Source organism: Loxodonta africana, chromosome 2, assembly GCF_030014295.1.
Source record: "Loxodonta africana isolate mLoxAfr1 chromosome 2, mLoxAfr1.hap2, whole genome shotgun sequence".
NCBI lineage: Eukaryota > Metazoa > Chordata > Mammalia > Proboscidea > Elephantidae > Loxodonta > Loxodonta africana.
The window spans coordinates 164,829,875-164,853,006 of record NC_087343.1 but is presented as its reverse complement, the minus strand read 5'-3'; the positions used below and the strand labels follow the sequence as shown (position 1 = coordinate 164,853,006).

The 23,132-nt window shown below is 51.4% G+C and overlaps 1 protein-coding gene across 1 annotated transcript; it reads right to left on the bottom strand.

Moving 5' to 3' along the window:
* Nucleotides 1-2,187: 2,187 nt before the first annotated feature.
* CDX1 (caudal type homeobox 1) lies at nt 2,188-20,878 on the bottom strand. Its single transcript, XM_003404599.3, has 3 exons — nt 20,434-20,878; nt 3,499-3,644; nt 2,188-2,394 (listed from the first exon to the last, which is right to left on the bottom strand). The coding sequence occupies exons 1-3, from the start codon at nt 20,876-20,878 to the stop codon at nt 2,188-2,190; spliced, it is 798 nt and encodes a 265-aa protein (XP_003404647.1).
* Between the last annotated feature and the right edge of the window lie 2,254 nt (nt 20,879-23,132).

Here is a 23,132-nt window from a genome sequence, read left to right as displayed (position 1 = left end):
GTATCCAGAAACCACAGTCCCCAAACCCCTGTCCCCGCCACGCTGGCCCTTGAAGTCCCCAGTCCATCCAGGAAAGCCCCCTGCCCCTGGCCTAGCCTAGCCATGAGGACTTCCCCTGCACCGCATGCCATTCCCCCCCAAAACAGCTCCCGTCCACCACCCAACCAGTGAACACCCCTCCGCCTCTCTCGCCCCGGCCCCCACAACCATCAAAGAATACCCCCCTCCCTATCCAAACCATTTCCAGAGTTCCCACAACAGTAGACCATTTCTTTTTAATAGACCTACTCCCTAGCTTCACAGATGGGGAAACAGAGACCCTGAGAGGGGAAGCAATTACCCAAGGGTCACACAGCAAATGTTTCTGAAGATTAAAAAACTATATTCATTCACTACCAGATACCCTTCCACCAACCCTTCTCTGTCTCCTCTTGACACCCCTGGCCCCTCTCTCTAGTACCAACTGGTTCCCATGCCTTAGTGAAGGAGAAGCCATGGGTGTCCCCCAGCTACTGGTAGGAGGAGAGAGAGAAGCGCCACGCCGCTTGTGCCAAGATTGGATCCATCTCATGTGTTGTCATCCCAAGGGCAAAGGGCAATGGCAGGCAGGCTGTGCAATTTTTACGGCCTGGCCACCTCCCAGAACAGTAAACAGAGAGGCAGGCAGCTGGCATGGGGAGCCCTCTAGGGAGAGGAGGACCCAGGGTGCAGACACCTCTGAAAAGCAGTTGAAGACAGCAGCTTCCCCCAGAAGTTCTAAAAAAAAATATTGCTTAAGTTCATATTGCCTATATTTTTTAACCTTTCTTCCCTTCTTGGCCAGACCACGGCTCATTAGTCCTTCAGGGCCTAGTTCAAGCATCAGCTCCTCCAAGAAACTTCCAGACCCTCCAGGATAAGCTAGGAGCCCTCCCTGTCCTCCTCTGATGCTCTCCTTGGCCCTTCTCCTGTTGTAGCAGTGTCATCTATGTACCAGGCAATCTCCCCACTGGACTGGGAACTTCTGGGGGCCAAGGACTGTGAACTCCCCAGGCCCAGTTGTGCCTGGCACATGGGAATACCCAGTGGATATCGTCTGTTGAAAGAAAAACCCGAACTGAAGGTATTCAAAAAATTCAAAGCACTGATATATTGAGTGTGATGATTCCACTCATAAAATAGACTCATAATTTTTCAGTCTAATAGACTTACTCTAACAATGTCCTGTTTTGATCTTTCAAATGCATTTTAAGATGACCTTGTTGTAGGCCTACACAGACTACAAGGGAATAAGCAGTTCTCTAGGGAAGGGTGAGGAGGATTTAGTCTTCTTTAAAATTTGTCTTTAATGCTACGTATGATGATTTTTATGCAATACATTTTTTAAAAGAAGAAAAACAATTTATTCTTGGAGCTGCATTCGAGCGATCCCACTCTATGTACACTTGTCCGGCTGTGACCTCTGCTTGGTCCAGAGAAAGTTCTCTGGGGATCCCTGAGACTGGGCCCTGATGGTCAACCTGGTGGGGTGGCAGGCACCTGGCAGGGTGGATTTTGTCCCCTGTTCTCCCTCCAGGCTCCTCCTTCCCTACCTGGAGGCCCCGCTGAGAACGGGAGGGAGGGGAGATGGTGCCACAGCCCAGAGAAGGGGCAATCAGGGCCTCCTCCTCAGCCCTATTCCTGTGGGCTTTATGCTCAGCACCCACCTGGAAAGGTTTCAGGGCATTTCACCATCGGGGTGGGTGAAGAGGCATGTGTGAGCAGACCATACTCTTCCTCCTCCTTCAGGTCAGGTCTGCAAGTATTTCATCTTCTCTCAGCCCCATCCCCTTTCTTCAGGGCCTGTTTGCTTCCTAGTCTGGCCACCCACCCTACTCCTTGAACCAATGGAGAAGGAAATGGGCTCTGGGGCCTTGAGACCAGCCCCTTGGGGCTTGAGTGCCCCCCAGGAGACAGACCCCCTCCCTGGGCTCCGCTATCCCCAAGGCCTAGAACCCAGGGGCTGGAAGAGCTCCTTATCCAGAGGCTCACTGCACAGATGGGCCAATGGATGCAGGGGCTGGGTGGGTGACTGGTCCAAGGTCACCTGTACAGTCAGTGGTGGCTGGGCTGGGCTGGGACTCAGACCAGACCTCCTAGGCCCGCAGCTGGAGCCACAGTTCCAGCACTGAGTCCTCAGGTCCCCAGGCTGGTGAGGCTGGGTAGGGGCTATGGCAGATACTCCTCCTTGACAGGTATGGGGGAGGAGGTGCCCAGGAGGCTGGTGGAACCGGAGCACAGGCCCTCCAAGGGTGGCCCGGCTGGGGCGGGGGTGACTTCCAGGGTGGGTGGTGGTGGCTGTGGGGGTTGCTGCTGCTGCTTCTTCTTGTTTACTTTGCGCTCCTTTGCCCGCCGGTTTTGGAACCAGATTTTCACCTGTGGGAACAGAGAGCAGAAATGGGGAGATACAGTGACAGTGAAAGGGGAAAAGAGGGAGGATGGTTGAGACTCATATTCATCAATGTGACATGCGAGGCCTCCCTCCAGTCACCAGATCTCAGGGATGATGAACACACTCTCCCCCCTCTAGACCTTGCTTTCTCTACTCCCCTACCCTCCACCCTTCTTTGTAGTCTTCTTCCTTCCCATCTTCCAAACCATGTTCTAATACCTCCTCCTCCAGAAAGCCTTCCCTGCTCTCCCTATAACTGCTACCTCCTCTAGATTTAATCAGCAATTACCTCTTACAGTACTGATTACAGCTTGCTATAGCTTATAGCTGGAGCCCTGGTGGCACAGTGGTTAAGAACTCAGGCTGCTAACCAAAAGGTCAGCAGTTCGAGTCCACCAGCTGCTCCTTGGAAATCTTATGAAGAAGTTCCTCTCTGTCGGTATCGACTCAACATCAATGAGTTTGGTTTGGTTTTGGTAGCCTATGGCTACTTGGATCCCCTGATTCCCCTGTTTGGGGGCAGGGGCAGATTATCCAATAAACAAGGTAAGCATGGGCTTACTTGTGCTTACTTACTAATCTGTAGTGAACAATTTCATATGGTTTCACCATTCCACATCAAAGTGAAACCCATGTGAAATTATTTGGTACAGGTTAGTAAGTAAGCACAAGTAAGCCCATGCTTACCTTGCTTACTGAGTCATCCGTTCCTATCAGGGACTGTAAATTTGAAAACAGGCTTTGATTCTGTAAGAAGGTGCTGTGGGGTTGGGAAAGAGACATGCCAGCCATACTTAGAAGCAGAATCTTTGGTGTGGTGAAAAAAAATGTGAAATTGTTCACTACAGGTTAGTAAGCACAGATAAGCCTGTGCTTACCTTGCTTATTGGATAATCCACCCGTTTGGGGGCAGGGACTGGGTTGAGTGAGGGGTGGCATCAGCTAGGTTTCTGCTGTGCTGTGTGACCATGGCTAGGATACTCAGCCTCTCTGTCCTCCTCCCTTGACTAAGCTCCCTGATCTGTCTAGCAACCTGGAGGCCAGACTCCCCCACTGCTCCTGTGGCTGAGGTAGGAGGGCCCACACACCTGCCGCTCAGTGAGCCCCAGATTGGCAGCCAGCTCTGACTTCCGCCGGATGGTGATGTAACGGCTGTAATGAAACTCTTTCTCCAGCTCCAGGCGCTGGTGGTCTGTGTACACCACGCGGTACTTGTCCTTGGTCCGGGTCTTACCTGAGAAGCAGAGGGGACAAGGAGGGGAGATGAAGGGGAGAGGGACCTGCAAATGGCCTGGTCAAGACCCCCAGGAGAAAGAACAATACAGGCACCCCTGAAGGAGGACCCCAAGGTGGGGAGGGACATAAACCCCAGCTCTCTGACTCACTCCCCCAGGCTCAGGCTTGGAGACTGACAACCTGGGAGGTTAAGTACTGCTCTCACGCCCATTTATGAAGGAGGTGCTGAGGCTCGGAGAAGGGAAGCGACTTGCTCAGGGTTACACAGCAAGTTGCTGATGGAGTAGGGGCTTCAGCCCACTGACCCAGAGCCCTAAGCTGATGGCCAGCTCCACCAGCTTTAAACCAGCGGTTCCCAGAGGTGGCCGTGCAATGGGCTCCCTCCAGGGCATCCCTGACTATTTGAAGGAGACAGTCTGGGAGTGGAGCCTGGAATCTGCATTTTAACAAGCTCCCCAACCAGCTGCCATCAAGTCAATTGCCACTCATGGTGACCCCATGTGTATTAGAGTAGAACTGTGCTCCGTAGGGTTTTCAATGGCTGATGTTTCGGAAGTAGATCACCAGGCCTTTCCATGTTGTGGACTCGAACCTCCAACCTTTCAGTTGGCAGCTGAGTACATTAACTGTTCGCACCACCCAGGGACTCCAACAAGCTCCCAAGGTAGTTCTGATTTGGGAGTTCTCAGACCTGGGGGTTGAATACCAGTGACGTGGAGGGGACAGCAGGCGGGCAAGGCGAGGTTCAGACCAATGAGCCGATAGCTGCTCCTTCTGCTGTGCATGAGAAGGAGAGCAGGGAAGAGCCACTGCAGGCACTGTTCTGAGGTGCAGGCTCCCCAGTTCCTGTGGAATGGCTGGTGGCTGCTGCTAGACCCCCAGGACCCATCAGGAACTGCAAGAGGCCCTAGTCCCAGATACCAGGCCCTGAGCTGGGGCTGCACCCACTCCCTGCCATCCACTCCCATCTGTGCCCCATGGGAACCAGGGAGGCACAGAGCAGGAGTGACTCAGCTCACTCTACAGATATTAACTGAGCTCTGCTGTGAGCCAGGGATTGGGGTACAGCAGGAGCTGAATAAACTCCTTGCCCTCGTGACGCTTAGGCTTTAGTGGAGGGAGGCAGACAAAAACAAAATAAATGTGGAAAACATTTGGTACATTCATGGGTGATAAGTATTTCAGAGAAAAGAAAGCAGGGAAGGAGAACTGAAAATTTAGAGAGGCAAGCTTGTGATTTCAAATAGTCAGTGACACCCTTACTGGGAAGGGGACATTTGAGCAAAGATCTAAAGGAGGTGAGGGAAAGAGCCATACAGAGACCTGGGAGGGGAAGAGAGCCCCAGGCAGAGCGAACAGCAAGTGCAAAGGCCCTGAGGTGAGAGCATGTCTGCCATGTCCGAGGACCATCGAGGAGGCTGGGGCTAGTGAGCAAGGGGTAGGGTTTTTAGTCCGACTGGTGGGGCTCAGCCTCAGGACAAAGGCTGGGTTTGAGGACCATCCAGGGTTAATGTCAGGGCTCTCTTTGGGGCTGGGATCAGAGGTCCGTCTGGAGAGAATATTAAGAGTCATGCTTGGCCTCGGCTGGTGTGGGGGCCTGGCTAAACCCAGTTTCCTTTGTAAGATGCTGAGCATGTGGCTATAAATAGGAGGCACACGCAAGCACTTCCAGACCCACACACGCATCCCACCAGGCAGTGCGGGTCTCTGAATAACCACTGACCCCCATCCCACACCATCAAAGTACCACCACAACAGCCTGGCTGCCACCTCCCTGGGTCACGGCTCTGGCCCTGCTTATCCCTCAGCTCCCCAGCACTAACTCCCCCTATCCCACCTCTGCCCCCTCCACCAAGCCCACGCAGTTTGGCAGAACTGCCACTGGGCTCTCCATGAGCCAAATGGTTTTGTGGAGAACAGGAGACAGCAGATGTTCCTGGGCTGCTTTTCCCTGGGTTTTCTGCCAAAGCGGCGGAACCAAACTGGACGCGACCATACTACTGACCTCAGCCCGGCTACCCGATGCAGCACAGGACAGCCTTGGTCCTTGGCCAGGCCGAGCCCAGGCATGAGCCAAGGGAGTGGCTGCAGAGGCCTTGACTCCAGACAGGGTCCCTCCTTGGCCTAGAAAATTCAACGTCGGGCTCGAAAACAGCTCTGCCTAATGCCACCACCAGCAGAGCCCAGCAGAACTCTGAATCCACAGCCCTACTGGGTCACTGGGCTGAGGCCATAAGGAGTCTTGGCAGTTTAGTCTCCTCCCAATTTAGAAATGAAGAAATTGTAGTTCAGGAAGGTTACGTGGCAGTCTGAGGTCCAAATAAAAGATGGCTGTTGAGTCCATTGGAGTCCTTGGGTAATGCAAACCGTTAATGCACTCTGCTGCTAACTGGAAAGGTTGGAGGTTCAAGTCTACCCAGAGATGCTGCAGAAGACAGGCATGGTGATCTACTTCCAAAAAATCGGCCACTGGAAACCCTATGGAGCGTAGGTCTACTCTGACATACATGGGGTTGCCATGAGTTGGAGTGGCTCAGCAGAAGCTGCCAATGTGAATTCATTTATGCCAACCTCCCTGTATAGTCAGGTCACCAAAGCCCCAGGCAGTTATGCCACCTGGTCTAAAGCTCTTGCTGTCTCCTGCAGTGCACAAATCTTCCCTACATCAGGCCCACAGAGCCCACCATGGAGCTCTCGCTAAATGCTGGTGACAGAAGCTCAAATAGCAGCCCCCGCCAACTTCTACTTCTGGGAAGGGGGGACCAGCCATGGGGAGGGTAGGCCCCTGAAGGCTGGGCTGGGGCAGGCAGAGGTCCTTTAAAATGCCCAGGAGACTCGAAGCCACCCCCAGGAGGAGGATGGACCTGAGACGAGGGATGAGGCTCCCTGCCTACCCAAACCTCAGTCTGAGAGGTAATAACCAGTGATATGGAGACACCCTTTCCCTCCGGCACCCAGCTTTTATCCCATCCTTTCTGATGAGTGAGTGCAGAGCCCATTACAGCCACGTCATAGGCAGGGAAGTGAGACTCAGAAAGGGGCACTTGCTGAGGGTCATCTGCCTGATGATGGTATGAGCTAGGACCCAGGTCTCCTGACCTGTGGCCCGGGTTCTTTCCACAGTGGATTGGGGGACTAGATGGGAGTGGGGCTTTAGCTGCACAATTGTTGCTTTCTGTCCTGCGTGGCGGCTGGTTTAGTCCAGGTCCCATCACCCTCTCTGGGCCACGGGGAGGGGTTGGTGGTTTAGGAACTCACCGGCCAACGTCTTTCTGGGAGAGCTGCTCGAAGTACACAGTTTTATTGCTAAGAGAATGACTCTGCCAAAGAACATAATGCTTGATGTCACACTGTGTGGCCCTGGAACCAGAGAATCCCACATGCTGGCCAGGAGTGATGACTAGAGCATCCTCCATGGGGCCCACCTTGGTGCTCTCTAGCCTCATGTAAGATGCACATACCTTTTGACCCATTAATACCATTTCCAGAAATTGAGCACACAGATGAATGCCCAAAGCCACAGCTGTTTCTAACAGCAGAAAACTAAAAGCAACGTGTCCTTTTACCACACTTATTCAATCTGTATGCTGAACAAATAATCAAAGAAACTGGACTATATGAAGAAGAACGAGGCATCATGATTGGAGGAAGACGCATTAACAACCTGCAATATGCAGATGACACAACCTTTCTTGCTGAACGTGAAGAGAACTTGGATCACTTATTGATGAAGATCAAAGACCACAGCCTTCAGTATGGATTACACCTCAACATAAAGAAAACAAAAATCCTCACAACTAGACCAATAAGCAAGGATTTCATTTTACTTGGATTCACAATCAACAGCCATGGAAGCAGCAGTCAAGAAATCAAAAGATGCATTGCATTGGGCAAATCTGCTGCAAAAGACCTCTTTGAAGTGTTCAAAAGCAAAGACATCACTTTAAGGACTAAGGTGCGCCTGACCCAAGCCTTGGTGTTTTCAATCGCCTCATGTGCGTGCAAAACCTGAACAATGAATAAGGAAGACCAAAGAAGAATTAACACTTTTGAATTATGGTGTTGATGAAGAATATTGACTGTACCATGGACTGCCAGAAGAACAAACAAATCTGTCTTGGAAGAAGTAGAGCCAGAACGCTCCTTAGAAGCAAAGATGGCGAGACTTCATCTCACGTACTTTGGACATGTTGTCTGGAGGGATCAGTCCCTGGAGAAGGACATCATGCTTGGTAAAATAGAAAACAAAAAAAAAAAAAACCAAACCCAGCGCCGTCGAGTCAATTCTAACTCATAGCGACCCTATGGAACAGAGTAGAACTGCCCCATAGAGTTTCCAAGGAACACCTGGTGGATTTGAACTGCTGACCATTTGGTTAGCAGCCGTAGCTCTTAACCACTACACCACCAGGGTTTCTGGTAAAGTAGAAGGTCAGGGAAAAAGAGGAAGACCCTCAACGAGATGGACTGACACAGTGGCTGCAACAAGGGGCTTAAACATAGCAACGATTGTGAGGATGGCTCAGAGGACCCGGCAGTATTTCGTTCTGTTTTACATAGTGTCACTGTGAATTGGAACTGAGGCGATGGCACTTAACAACAACAAAAACAATAGAAGTGTCTACCGGAGGAGAACTGGTTAAACGAGCTAGGGTACATCCACGGACAGAAGTATTATGCAGTCATTAAAAAGATACGATAAAGCTCCATAGGTACCAAGAGGGAGCAATTTCTAGGATACACTGTTAAGTGAAGTAAAGCAAGACATTGAACAGTGTTACCATTTTTTGTATTAAAAAGGGGGGCAGGCTTACACACACACACACACACACACGCACGCACGCACGCACCCAGGCACCCAGAGTTCCTTCTGAACGGATACACCTGTCATTAAATAGGGGCTGCCTCTGGCTGAAGGGCCAGACATAAGAGGGAGACTTTGGGGTGTTTAAATTTTTACCATATGCAGACATGACTGCATTTTCAATGACCGTCAGGTGCACTGGGCTCCAGTGCCAGCTCTGGGCCAGAACTGCACACTGGCCTTCCCAAGCCATCCTCCCCTCCCCGCTTCCGTGAGCACCCATGCTATGGCTACAGCCAGGGAGGGAGGGCACAGGGAGGTGTGTGAGAGCGGAGGGGTGGGGAGAGGGCCCGGGATGAATGATTTACAGGCTCCTGGGACACTGGGATAAGGGGGAAGTCCAGGCTCTTGTAACAGGTGTCTGGTGAAGGGCCAACCACTCCCAGCCACCTAATGAGTAACCCTCCTGGCCAGATGCCAGTGTGATCAAGTGGGAGGGAGGGGGAACCCCCCAGCTCGTCAGAGGTGAGCACAGGTGAGGAAGCTCTGGATAACTCACCCAAATGAGAGGCTTTCTCTCTGCTATGGCTTTGGGACATGTGGGATGATCCCGGTGATCAGGTTGCATGGGAGATAGCAACCTCCCCAACCCCTAAAGCTGTGTGGTAGAAGCTCTGGAAACCTCAGGCTGTTGGCTCCATATGCCTGACCAGCAGCCTCAGAACTGCCTGGGGAACTTTTGAAAAGAACAGATTTCTGGTCCCAGAAACTCAGATTCAGTGGGGCAGGAACGGGCCTCAGGGATTTGACGTTTGAAACATTCTCCTGATGACCCTGACCTCTGGGGTTGTGCAGTACAGCTTCTCAGTTGGCTGGGCAACCTATGACAGCCATCTCACCTCTCTGAGCCTCATTTTCTCTATCTGTAAAATGGGGATAATTGTTAGTATAAGAATGGCCAATGAGTTCTGAGCACTTAGCGCATGCCCCAGACTTTATTTACATCTCTCAACAACCCATGAGGTTGTGCAACTGTTTTCTCTATTTTACAGAGGAGAAAACCAAGGCTCAGAGAGGCTCACAAGTTTGGCAGACAGGATTCAAAAGCAGTCTGCCTGACCTCAGAAACAGCGCTAAAACCTATCACACTGTGCAAGGTCTAATTACCTCTAGCCCTCAGGTATATGGGGGATCGCTTGAGACGGGAACCTGGCACGTAGTAGGTGTGCAGGCAAGGGCAGCTCTTATTCGTTCCCAATAGTGGAGCCATGGCCATCTGGCAGGAAAGCAGAAAATGGATCTGAGCAACTGGCGGTGTGTTGGACGAGACCGCTTATTTATAAGGCCCCTTCCAACTTGGAAACCTAAAGCTCCCAATGTTTATTGATTCTCTGATTGTGTTTGTTATTGTTGCTGAAGAATTCTATGACCGATTTCCCAGTCTGAGCGTCTAGACTCTGCCTGCTCAGCGGGAGGATGGGGCCCGGGCCATGGCGGCCTGCAGCGCGCGGGGCCTCCCATCCAGCCGGAGCCAGGCAAGGACAGGGTGGGGCAGTGGCTACAGGAAAAACAAATTGGCCTCTGGATCAGCACTTCCTTTGCCCTCTTCCTGCTCGGTTTGTGGCCCTGAGGAATGACACAGCCAGCTCTGGTCCTCAGAACCTGGAACACAAATCCAGCTCCAAACCCTCCCTGACCTCTCACTGGGTGGTCAGCCCCTACCAGCTATGCATCAAAATCCTCTCCAGCACACACACGCACGCACACGCACACTCATGCGCAAGCAGGAGCGTGCTAAAAATACATGTTCTCAGCCTTACCCAGGGTCTGCTGCATCCTAATCTCCTCCCAGGACATGCTGGACCCCCAGCTAGCATGAGCAGGTTCTGGTCCCAGCTCTGTGTCATTTGGCTGTGTAGCCTTCAATAGGGCTCTTCCTTTTTCTTGGCCTCAATTTCCCTTTGTGCACCAGGAGAGGGTTGGGGTGCCCCCTCTGAGGCCCTCTGGACCCACCTAAGGACCACCTCTGGCAGCACCCATGGGGAGGGCATCCTCCAGCTCAGTGCCCCAGAGACCCACATCAGTGGAGTAGGAGGAGACTGGGTGCTTGCCATGTCTGTGGTGTCAGACTAGGGGTGACAAAGAGAATAGCCAACTATGGGCCTTTGGGAGCCCAGGGAAGGGAGGTGAATAGGGTCATCAGAAATTTCTACCTCTGAGTCCTTCTTTTCCGCAATGAGAAAATAGATGCAGAGAAGTTGTTAGTCACTTGCTGAGGGTAGCTGCAGGGCCAACAGACAAAAGAAGGAATGGGAAAACAGAAGGGCCACTCAGGAGGTGCCGGAGGATGGGTCTCCCCTCCTGCACCCCTGGAGTCTGGGTATCTTCTGGCCCTTGCCTCTCTCCGGAACCTGAAGGAGACTGAGGGAGTGCCCCAGGGGAAAACATTGGGCTTTAGAGGTGGAAGTCTTGAATTCTTGTCCCAGCCTGCCCCCTGACTCCAGGTGGGACCTTGGCCAGCCCATTCCCTGCTGTGGGCCTCAGTGCCCCCATCTGTCCAATGGAGAGCATGACTTGCGTTCTGGCCTGCTGTGAGAGGGATAAGAAAGCACAGAAACTGGAGTGAGGAAGGGATGAGAGATGTACTTCATTGAAAGGATAGTAGGCATTTTTAAAGTATATGATGATAAGCAAAGAGCTGCAAAGAGTTAAGCATGCAAGTGACTTTAATATAAAATCAGTGAGGTGTTATCCAGATACCATACGTAAGAGGGCTGCAAAAGTGGCAGGGGGTGGACTTCCTAGCAGTTTTAAACTCTCCTGAGATTTGGGAAAAGCCCAGGGTACAGCAGCTGAGTTCCCAGACTTTTTCCAGAGCCAGAGGCTTGAGTGTCATCCAGCCTGGCCACCCTTAGCTGGAGGATTACTGAGCCACTGAATTTCTCTGGGCTTCCCTTCCCCCTGAGGATCAGAATGGACGTGAAAGCAATTTGTAAAGGGCAAAGAGCTACAGAGACGAAAAGGAGAACTGAGCTATTTGCGGATGCAGATGTTGGAGGGCTCCCTTGGGAAAGGAAGGAATGTCACCTAATGGGGATCCACAGGGGAAAAAACACACTAGCCTGGGAGTGGGGTGATCTGGATCGGCCACCAGCTGGACATGTGATCCCAGCCTGGACACATTCCAACCGCCAGGGGGTGGGACCTCTGCTGTGGCAGCCTGTCCTCCCACTTCCATGGTGGGCCAGTGCTGGAGCCCTTTCTGGGGCCATGAGGCTCTCCGCTGGGCCTCCTACTGGAGCCTTGCCCTGGCTGGTTTGGTCCTTTCCTAGGCCCTGCCCCAGGCTACTCTATCCTGATTCCTCACTCAAGCCCTGGAGCAGGCATGAGGCTGGCGGGAGAGGGAGAGGAGTGGGGAATGGCCAGGCCAAATACATGCAGGAGCCCTGCAGTCTTAGCCAGGCCTCTTTCCCCCACTGTCGTGCTCCTTCCTACTCAGTTCTCAGTCAGCGTTGCACCCTCCTCCTCCTGGGCCACCTTTGCATCATCTCTGCCCTATCTTCTCCAATGAGGTCAACTATCTGACCTGGTTTTGGAAAGCAGCGAAGAGGATGGAGACTTTAAGGACAGATAGACCTGAGGGCTCTAACCCAGCCCAGCCATGGTTTGACCCCGGGCAAATCATTGAACCTCTTTGAATCTCAGTCTATTTATTCATCTATACAATGAAGACATGAATGCTTCCTTTGTACAGTTTAAATAATTAAATTGATATGATAATCTGTTTAACAAGGTGGGTATTAATAAAAGCTAGCTGTGATACTGATGACCATGAATATGCTGATGATGGTGAAAATGACTGCAGAGACGAAGGAGCCAGAAGAGCCAGGAGAGATTCTTCAACAGAGAACAAGGAGCCCATCTGGAACAGGTTACCATTTCAGGAACCCTTGAGAAGGATTTTCCTGCACTGTCCAATATGACAGCCCCCAGCCACATGTACTAAAAGATGTTTACCTGTGTTTTATTGATTATGCAAAGGCATTCAACTGTGTGGGTCATAACAAATTATGGAAAACATTGCGAAGAATGGGAATTCCAGGACACTTAATTGTGCTCATGAGGAACCTGCACATAGATCAAGAGGCAGTTGTTTGAACAGAGCAAAGGGGTAGTGCATGGTTTAAAGTCAGGAAGGGTGTACCTCGGGATTGTATCCTTTCACCGTACTTATTCAATCTTTATGCTGAACAAATAATCCAAGAAACTGTACTACATGAGGAAGAATGGGCATCAGGATTGGAGCAAGACTCATTAACAACCTGTGTTATGCATATAACACAACCTTGCTTGCTGAAAGTGGACTTCAGGCACTTACTGATGACAATCAAAGACCACAGCCTTCGGTATGGATTACACCTCAACATAAACCAAAACCCAAACCAAACCCAGTGCCTTCGAGTCGATTCCGACTCATAGTGACCCTATAGGACAGAGTAGAACTGTCCCATAGTTTCCAAGGAGGGCCTGGTGGATTCGAACTGCCGACCCTTTGGTTAGCAGCCGTAGCACTTAACCACTACACCACCAGGGTTTCGCCTCAACATAAAGAAAACAAAAATCCTCACAATTGGACCAATAAGCAATGTTAAGATAAACAGAGAAAATGCTGAAGTTGTCAATGATTTCATTTTACTTGTATCCACAATCAATAGCCATGGAAGCAGCAGTCAAGAAATCAAAAGATGCGTTGCATTGAGCAAATCTGCTGCAAAAGATCTCTTTAAAGTATTAAAGGCAAAGATGTCACCTTGAAGACTAAGGTATGCCTGACCCAAGCCATGGTGTTTTCTATCGCCTCATATGCATGGGAGAGCTGGACAATGAATAAGGAAGACTGAAGAAGAATCGATGCCTTTGAATTATGGTGTTAGCGAAGAATGTTGAATATACAATGGACTTCCAAAAGAATGAGCAAGAAGTACAGCCAGAATGCTCCTTAGAAGCAAGTATGGTGAGACTATGTCTCACATACATTGGACATGTTATCGGGAGGGACTAGTCCCTTTGCCTACTACCGTGCCTGGCACACAGTGAATACTTGGTGAATCCTTGCTGAATATATAACACACACCTACTATTTTCTTGTCTTCCTCATCTTGGTAAGTAGCACCTCCCATCTTCCAGCCATTCAGGCCAAGAGCCTAGGCAGCCCCTCTGAGGAACTCTTTTCTTACTTCCCACATCCAATCCATTGGTCTGGTCAGCTCAACTCTAAAAGACATCCTCTGTTCGTCTCCACTGTGTCTACAGCCTTAGTCCCAGCTACCAATCTAATGAAGAAATGTGCTGTCCTGGGGTCAGAAATACCTGCCTTTGAAAAAATGCAGAGCATATGAGGAGTGCTCAATAGGTGTTAAATAGATGTTAGTTCATATTATTATTATTACCATGGTAGACACTCCAAACTCATTGTCGTCGAGTTGATTCTGACTCATAGCAACCCTATAGGACAGAGTAGAACTGCCCCATAGAGTTTCCAAGGAGCGCCTGGCGGATTCAAACTGCTGACCTTTTGGTTAGCAGCAGTAGCTCTTAACCACTACGTCACCAGGGTTTCCTATGGTAGATGCTCAGTACTTATTTATAAATCATTCATTCCCCCTTTTCATTGGAGGAGGGCAGATTAAAAACAAACCAGCAAAAGAGATCATTACAGATAGTCATCAGTTGTATGAAGGAAAATGAGCAGGGAGCTAGACTAAGTGGGGAGCAGGGAGGAGAAACCATTCTTTACTTAGCTTCGAAGAAGTCTCCTGGAGGAGGTGACATTTAAGCCAAGACCTGAAGGTTGAGAAGGAGGTTTCCACGTCAAGACCAGGGGAGATTATATTCTGGGAGAGAGAACAGCCTGTGCACAGAGATGGGCAGAAAGTGTCAGCTCCCTAAGGGTGGATTCCGGCTGCAGTGTCCAGGCTGTATCTCCAGCACCTAAAAGAGCATTTGGCACAGAAGAGACACTCAGAGAATATCACTGCCTGAATGAATGAATGAGCAAATGGGAAATGCACCAGATGAGATGGGACAGCTCAGCAGGGCCTTGAGCGCCGGGGTCAGGGGTTTGGATTTGCCCCAAGAGCAAGGGGGAAGTCAAGGAGGGTTGCTAGGCCCGGAGCGATAACCTCGGCTTTCACTACTGCCTTGTCCATTTCTCTGTGGATGCTGAGGTGCCTCCTATAAGCTTAAGGGGTGAGCACAGCAGGGGTGGGGAGGGTTTAGCATGTTAACATGATAATGAACCTGACTCCAGACATCAATATTGTTTGCAAATCACAGAAGTTCTAGGACATGAACTTGTGAAACCAGCCCATTAAGATAACTTCCTACTGACAAGCTAGACTGAGCTGCTAACAAAGCCATTTTGGACCTTTAGAATTATTCCCCAAGCTCTAAGCAGCAATATCTGCCAAAGTAGGGGGGGAAAAAAACGCTCAACCAAAAAAAGCCTTCTGCCATCTCCTAACTGGGTCATTCCCCTTCCCAGCTACATCTGAGAGACAAGGTGTCAAACGTGGCTTCTGCCTGGAGAACCAGTTTTAAACAGCCTGGCCCCCACTGTGCATACCACCCGCCCCCTCCCCCGCCCCCTCAGCCTCTCATAGCTGATTCCTGACTGGCCTCCTGTTCCACCACCTGGGCTGGGAGGCTCATGGGGAAGGCCTCAGGCTCCTGTTCCTGAGCATGTTGCTGTATTTGACAGATACCTGAGGGGCTGTATAAAGTGATAGGCTGGGTTTGAGCCCTGTGCTACCACATCCTAGCTGTGTGAGCTTGACAAGCTACCTTACCCTCTCTGAGGCTCATTGACATTATCTGTAAAATGAGCCCAATAATAGGTCCTTACACCTCTTAGTGTTGTCATGAGGCTTAAGTGAGATCAGGCATGCAAAGCTCTTTGGCACGGTGCTTGGCACATGGTAACGACTCAGCAAACACCACAGTTGTTAGCCTTATCATGCACTCCCATTATAGGCAAGGCAGAGTAAGAAGGATAGAACAAAGGCTGGTTCTTGAGGGGAAAACAGATGGTAGGTGGTGGCTGCAACAGTGGTTTGGGGCCAGATCTTGGGAGGGGTCTGAATGCCACAGTAAGGAGACTGGTTTTTATTTTATGGCCATGGGGAACCATGGAACGCTCTTGTGCAAGAGATGTGCCTTGAGAAGGCAAAGTTGGCAATGGTTTAGAAGACAGATGGGACAGCAGAGAGAAGCTGAAGATGAGAAGTTGGTAGCTGTGGCCGTGGGCCAAGGGAGAGAGCCTAAAATGTGGTAGGGGAAGGATTCATCCCCTCTGTGGGCCTCAGGTTACCCATCTGAAAGCTGAAGGATCTGGATCAAGATCTGAACATTGCTCCAACAGTTTCATCACCTGAGTGAACACCTCCTTTTTGTGTGGGGTCTCAGCCACCTAATGGGCCATTAACTGGCTTTTTATTTATTCATAAGGAATTAGGGGCTGTTAGTTTTTTTTCCGACAGAAAGATGATTTATAACTCTCCTAATGAAAATGCTGATATTTATAGATGCAATGAGTGAAGATTTAAAAAAAAAGTAGAACTGCTTATAGCTATTTCCAATCCCAGCCACAGTCAAGTGTTACTAATCACCGGGAATTGATTAATATTTTGTTTATAGATTAAAACCTAATAGCCTGTCCTTCATCTTCCCCAATTTCACCGCCCCCTCCTTGGAATAAAAAGGGAGTTAGTCGGGGGCCTCAGCTACTCCAGCTCTCCAGGTGAGTCCAGAGCACTGTCTGAGCCAGGAGGAGGGAAGGCTGGACAGTCGTGTGTTCCAATCCCACAGCCAGGACCTCAGAAAACTGTCAAAGCCAAGACCCCCACCCATCCCTGCTTTTCCTAGGGTCTAACTGCCCCCACACTTCCCCCATTCACTCATTGAACAAAATTTATTGAGCACTTACTAAGTGCCAGGCACTGAGCTGGGTGCTAGGTATGGTGGGTAAAATGAATCTCATAAGAGTTTACCTCAGTGGGTGGATGGGGAAGAGACAATGGACAAACACACTTGTAAGGAAGTGAGTAAACTGAAATTGGGATTACTTCTCTGAAGGAAACATGGCAAAGATTATTGATGAGTTCCTGGGTAGCACAAACGGTTAAGCAGACAAACCAGATACAAACCAGAAGGCTAACAGTTCGAACCCACCTAGAGGTACCTTAGAAGAAAGGCCTGGCAATCTACTTCTGAAAAAATAGTCATTGAAAATCCTATGGATCACAGTTCTTCTCTGAAACACTTGGGGTCACCATGAATCGGAATTGCCTCAATGGCAACTTTATTTATTTGCTTATTGTGGAGGAAGCCTAATTAGGGCAATCACAGGAGGGCCTCTCTCAGGAGGTGACCATTAAGGTAAAACCTGAAAGGTGAGAAGGAGCCAGGCTTGCAAAGAATCAGGGAGAAAAGCTTCCCAGGAAGAGGGATCAGCATACACACAAGAGCTGAAGTAGGACTTGGCAAGCCTGAGGAAGTGAAAGAAGGCTGGAGTGGCTGGAGCTTCGTGGCCAAGGGGAGAGTGGCCTGAGGAAGGTCAGGGAGGCAGGCAGAGGCCACGGGCTGCACAAGAAGGAGTATGGATTTTGTCTTGTTTTTATGATGGAAACCATTGGAAAATTGTAAACCGACTCATCTGACATCTATCCCAGCTCAGCCTCCACTTGTGTGGAACTGAACAGTCCTCACAAGCCCTGGGCCTCATTTTCCCCATCTCCGTGACCGGTCTGTAGCTGTCCAATTCAGAAATTCTAGAATGCTGGCGGCTCAGAAAAGGGGAAGAAGGGGCTGGCCAAGAAGGATGGCAGGCTGAAGACCTAAGACTTGGTGGTCAGTGATGGGGTGGGGGGCATGCACCGACCTTCCCTCTGCTGTCCCAGACAACCCAGACAATAGAATTACACGGAAATGCGCTCAGAGACCTGTGCTTCATTGCCCAGATGGAGAAACCTAGGCCAAGGAAGGGCAGGTCTTGGCCTCTCTCCAAGGGAGGATCTGCACGCCATCCCAACTCTGCCCCCACCTCTGGAGCACTGGTTAGAGTCAGATGCCCTGAACAGACAGGCAGAGCTACTGGCTTCAAGAAGGCCAAGGCGCCTACGTCCTCCACAAAACTGATCTAATCCAGCTGCTCAGGCAGTCCCTTTCCTGGAGCCTTCAGAGCTCCCAAACCTCCCGTAACCCTTCCTTCTACTCTCTGGGAATAAAGGGGGAAAAGCTTTGCTTTTGGGTAGAGTCAGTCAGGAGCCCTCTATCTGCTTGGGGACAACAGCTTACAAATGAGTTTCAAGACCAGAGACTGAGTTGGCTCAGCAGCTCTTGTGCCCACAGAGACCAGGTGAGGCCCATCACACATCCTAGAAGCTTCCCTAGGGCTCAGGCCAGCCCTTTAATTCCCACCGGTCCATCCTTTCCCCCTCATGCAGTGGTGATTTCTCGCCAAGTCCTCGTCCACGGGGAAGCTCCCCATCCGTCTCCAAAGTGTCTGATGAGCTGGAAGCAGCAACTGGAATTGAGGAGCAGGAAAAGGGAGCTTCCTTCTCCAGGGTCTCCCAGACGCAGAACTGCAGGATCCCAAGGGTCAGTGGCCCCAGACACCTCCTCTCATGTAATCTAATGTAGTATTCTTAACTCGGGATTCATGGATACGGCTTCTGGGGGTCTCCAAAGGCCCTGAAATTGTCCATCCAACTACACAACATTTTTTTTCCTAGGGAGATTTGTATTTTCCATCAGATTTTGCAAAGGGATCATTTCGTAACCCCAAACCAAACCCACTAAACCAAATCTACTGCTGTTGAGTCGATTCCAACTCACAGGGACGCTATAGGACAGAGTAGAACTGCCCCATAGGGTTTCCAAGGCTGTAATCTTTAAGGAAGCCCTGCTGACACAGTGGTTAAGGGCTCAGCTGCTAACCAAAAGGGTGGCAGTTTGAACGAGGCAGTTCTACTCTGTCCTGTGGGGTCTCTATGAGTCGGAGTCAACTCAACGGTAACGGGTTTGGAATCTTCAATCTTTATGGAACCAGGCTGTCACATTTTCCTCCTGCGGAGCAGCTGGTGCATTTGAACCACCAACCTTTTGGTTAGCAGCCAAGAGCTTAGCCATTGCACCACCAGGACTCCTTAATTTTGCAACCCAAACAAGGGTACAAACCACTGCATAACTTCCCTTGCCTCTTATTTCACAGATAGGAAAACTGGGACCCAGAAAAGATGACTGATTTAAGAGAAGTGTGTGGTGAGCCTGCCTGGGTTCAAATTTCAGCTCACCACTTACCAGTTACATGGCTTTGGGCATTATTTAACCTCTCCATGCTATAATTCCTTCATCTTAAAAATGGAGATAACAGTACCTACTAAGTGGGTTGTTACAAGAGTTAAATGGGTTAACACATGCAATACCCCAGGTCAGTGCCTGGTCCACTGGCAACTGTTCCATGAACATTGTTATTGCTGTTGGTTGCCATGACTTGATTCCAACTCTTGGAGACCCCATGCGTGCAGAGTAGAACTACTCCCTAGGGTTTTCAAGGCTGTGAGCTTTCGGAAGAAGACCGCCAGGCCTTTCTTCCAAGGCTCCTCTGTGTGGGTTCAAACTGCCAACCTTTCGGCTGGTAGTTGAGCGATTAACCACTTGAGCCACCCAGGGACTTGTCCATAGACATTAGCTGGTATTATGTAGCCAAGGTCACAGAAGCAAGTGGCAGAGCTGCAGCATAAACCCCAGTTCCCTGAGGCCTGCAGGAAATAGGAGGTCTGTGTCCCTGTGACTCCCAAGAAGGACATATAATTACACCCAGACCTGTAGCTACTGGTCAACCCCTCCCCAGCATCTGCCCCTGGGGTGGGCTGGGTGTGTAAGGGGGAAATGGGGGAGGGGGAGAAAAGAGGTGGGGCAAATCCCAGGCTCACTCCCAGCTGGGGGAAGGGGAGGAGGGGCCGGACATCAAAGGGTGGGCAGGCCAGCTTCCCGCCCCCAAGGCCAGGTGGCCTTTGTCAGGACAGGCCGCACACGGTCGGCACAATAGGGCGTCGTGTTCTTTCCGGCCAACAGGAGTCACTAGCGAGTCAAGGCGCAGCGTATTACATGACAAAGGGGGGGGTCCATAAAGAAGGTCAGGCCACCCCTCATTAAAGCTGGGCTTTTGTCTTGCCCCCTCTCCTGCCTTTGAAGAGGGTGGATCAGAGGCCTGCCTGGGGGCAGGAGGTTCACAGGCTCAGGAGCCAAACAGTAGCCACCTTCCCAACTGCTCCTGCTTTCCCCTCCCCCAGGGTCAAGAGTTCAGGGAAGGCCGTGGGGAGGTAAGGTAAGGCCCCCCAATCTAACCAGAGAGAACTCTTTTTGAGCCCACAGGATATGACCCATCAATCTCTTCACTGTACAGATGCGGAGACTGAGACCTGGAAAGGAACGGGACCTGCTCATGTTCACACAGTCAGCGGCTCATCCCTACTGGGGCAGGTTTTCAGCCTCTGCTTGGGGCTGGGACAGGGAGTGGAAGAAACGCAGGAAGACCAGAGCCAGTGTTGCTAAAAGAACTCTAGGATGAAAGTCTAGGGGTTTGCGGTTCTAGTTCCGGCTCTGCTAATGCAGCCACAAGGCGCGTGTCTTCACTTCGCGGGCCTCAGTTTCCCTATCTATAAGAAAGAGGGTTGGGTTGTGCTTACCAAGGCTCCCTCAAGCTGGGATTCTGAAAGCAGAGAGTCGGCCTGAGGAAAAAGGAAGGTGAGAGAACAGTCCCCTAGGTCAAGCGTGGTGGTGGGGGGAGGGGGGCACTCTCCCCAGAACCGAAACAAGGCCAGGGCAGAGGTCAAACATGAAGCAGCCGGAGCCGCTCCCTAACACCTGCTGGTGCCTAGAGGAACCGTCTGGAGAAGCAGGGCGAGGGAGGGGTCCTTACCGCCACCACTGCCTCCTCCGGCCGCCACGCTGCGCCGCATCCACTCGTAGGGTGTTCGCCTTTGCGCTCCGGGCGAGGACGGTGCGCCCGGTCCGCCGAGAGGCTGCGCCAGGAGGCCCGGGCCGGGCCCAGGCGGTGCAGGCACCGGGCTAAAGTCCGGAGGGGGCCCGAATGCCAACGGGGCTGGGCTGACGGAGGAGGCCGCGGGACCCGGGCCATAGGCTGCAGCCCAGTCGTCCTTGGGCCCAGGGAAGGGCGCGCTCCAGGCCGTAGGGGGTGCCGGGCCCGGCTCCACGTGAGAATAGCCAGTGAAGTCGGGGTACTGCGGAGGCGCGGAGGGCGGCGGCGGGGGCCCATAGGCTTGTGGGCCGATGCCAAGACCCGCGGGCCTGGCTGGGCCAGGGTACACAGGAGAATCCTTGTCCAGCACATAGCCCACGTACATGGTGGCTGCGGGGCCCCCCGCGCATACTGGGCCTGGGAGCCGCCGCCGCCGGCCGCCCCGACGAGCAACTGCTCACCTGAACTCGCCGGCCCTGCTGCGGTGCCAGCCCCACCCAGACCTTTTATAGCTCCGGGCGGGCTGCGGCCCCAGCCGAGGCTGGTTTGCATTTCAAAGCGGGGTGAAGCCTCCGGGCCGCGAATCAAAGGGGGGAAATCCGTCGGGGGCGGGGGGTTCAAAAGGAGACAAATTGCCGCCCCAAGCGGGAGGTGGATGGACCGGGGTCTGCAGAGGGTGGGGGGCGCGAGGGTGAGTCCTGGGCGAGGGTCGAGGCTCCTGTACGAGTGGGAATCTCCTGCGAGGCGGGCGACTTTGCTACGGAAAACCTTGCCCTTCCCGCCCGCGGCCGCGTGGATCGCCGCTCGACCTCATTTTGCAAGTGGAGAAACGGGCTCGAGAGGCTGGGGAACCCCGGGCCAGCGTCGCATGCCCAAACCTGGCCTGTGGCGCACTCCGCAGAGACCGGCTTGAGGTGAGGGGGCAACGCAGACTTCAAACACGGCTCCGTGGTAAGGCAGTGGAGCCCTTAGTCTTTTTTTGTTTTTGGAGGAGAGGGCGGGTTCCGACCCAACGGAGCCTCCGATGAAAGCTGTGGTTGCTTTTCCCCGGGAAAATGTACATATGCACATACACGAGTCTGCATAGAGTCGGAGGGCCCAGGGATTGCCCGAGGGGGTTCCAGAAGAAAAGTTCTGAAAGGCGTGGGGTAGACGCATCTTCTGGGAACGTTCTGGGGCAACTTTACACAAATTCTCACAAAGACTCCCACCCTCTTTTTTTAAATCAGAAGTTTCAAACCTACACAAAAGTAGAATTGAATAATAAATTTCAGTATACCTATCACCCAGCTTCTACAATTGTCAAGACTTTGTCACACTTGTTTCATCTACTCCTTCTTTTGCTAAAGGATTTTTAAATAAACTTCAGAAGTCATGTCGTTTTATCCCTGCTTACGCAGTATGCGTCTCTAAAACGCACAGACCTTTTCTTACCTAACATGCCATTATCACATCTAACAAAATCAACACAAATTCCTGAGTATTAGCTAACACACAGTTTGCATTCGGAATACTCCAATTGACTCAAAAAGGTCTTTTTAAACAATTGGTTCATTTGAATTAAAATTCATCCAAAAACCCTGATCCATTTATTATACCTGAGGCCCCCTTGATAGCTTAAATACACAGTGTGCTGCTTCCCCCCAAACATTTCACAATTACCCAAGTGGAAGGGTAACCTGTTAAGAGGGGAAATCAATCACCAGGGAAGGGGGAGTAATGTTGAGGGGTTTGGGGGACACCTTCTTGAAGGACAGGGCTCTGGGTTAGGAAGCCTGGGGGATGAATTCCCTCCCCTTAGAGGGCTCAGTTCCAGGGAGCTGTGCAGAAATCCCCTGTGAAGTTCGATCTGCTGACTTCACAGGGGACCCCGCCCCTCAGTGTGCAAAGACACCTGATCTTATCAGTTCCAGCCTCTCTCCCTCAGGTCATATTAGCTTGTGCAGGTCGGCTCCATCCCTGGGCTGGGGGCAGCTCCGAGATGTGTCAGGATCCGGACCAGCTATGTAACTGGCAGGTCTAGTGCAAAATGAAGATGCGAGGTCCCTTGTTCAAAAATGATTAAGGATTTCAAGACAGCAACAGCAGAACATTGAACCAAGTGTGGGGCTCTTCCAAGCACTGGGCCCTGTGTGGCTGCACAGGTGACACATCTGTGAAGGTGGCCCTGGTCAGAGTCTTGCCCTTCTGGGACTCTGATGAAGACTAATGAAGCAGGAGACTCACTAAGCCCAGGGCTCCCCTCCTGGCTCAAAAGAACCCTTTCCATTGTACAAGTGGAAGCACTGAAGCTCAGAAAGGGAAGGGGCTATGCCCAAGTTTACACAGCAAAATGAAGGTCTCCCCTTATGGCAGAGCAGAAGAGGGGCTGCCTGAATCATCCCTGACCCAGATGAGCACATCGCTGCCTTGGAGGAGCACAGAGCTACCTCAGCAGACAAGGCTGTTTCCTAGGTCAGGAAGTGGACGCATTGGCGGAATTTTGCTAGAAGTCACCTGGAGCTCTGAGCTCCACTCAGGACCCAACTTTTCAAGGGTCAGTGATAAACTGGAAGTGTGCAGAGGAAGGAAAGGAGGCCTTAGACTGGACTCACCCCCTGAGCTGAAGTAATTGGAACTGCTTGGCTTGGAGAGAGAGA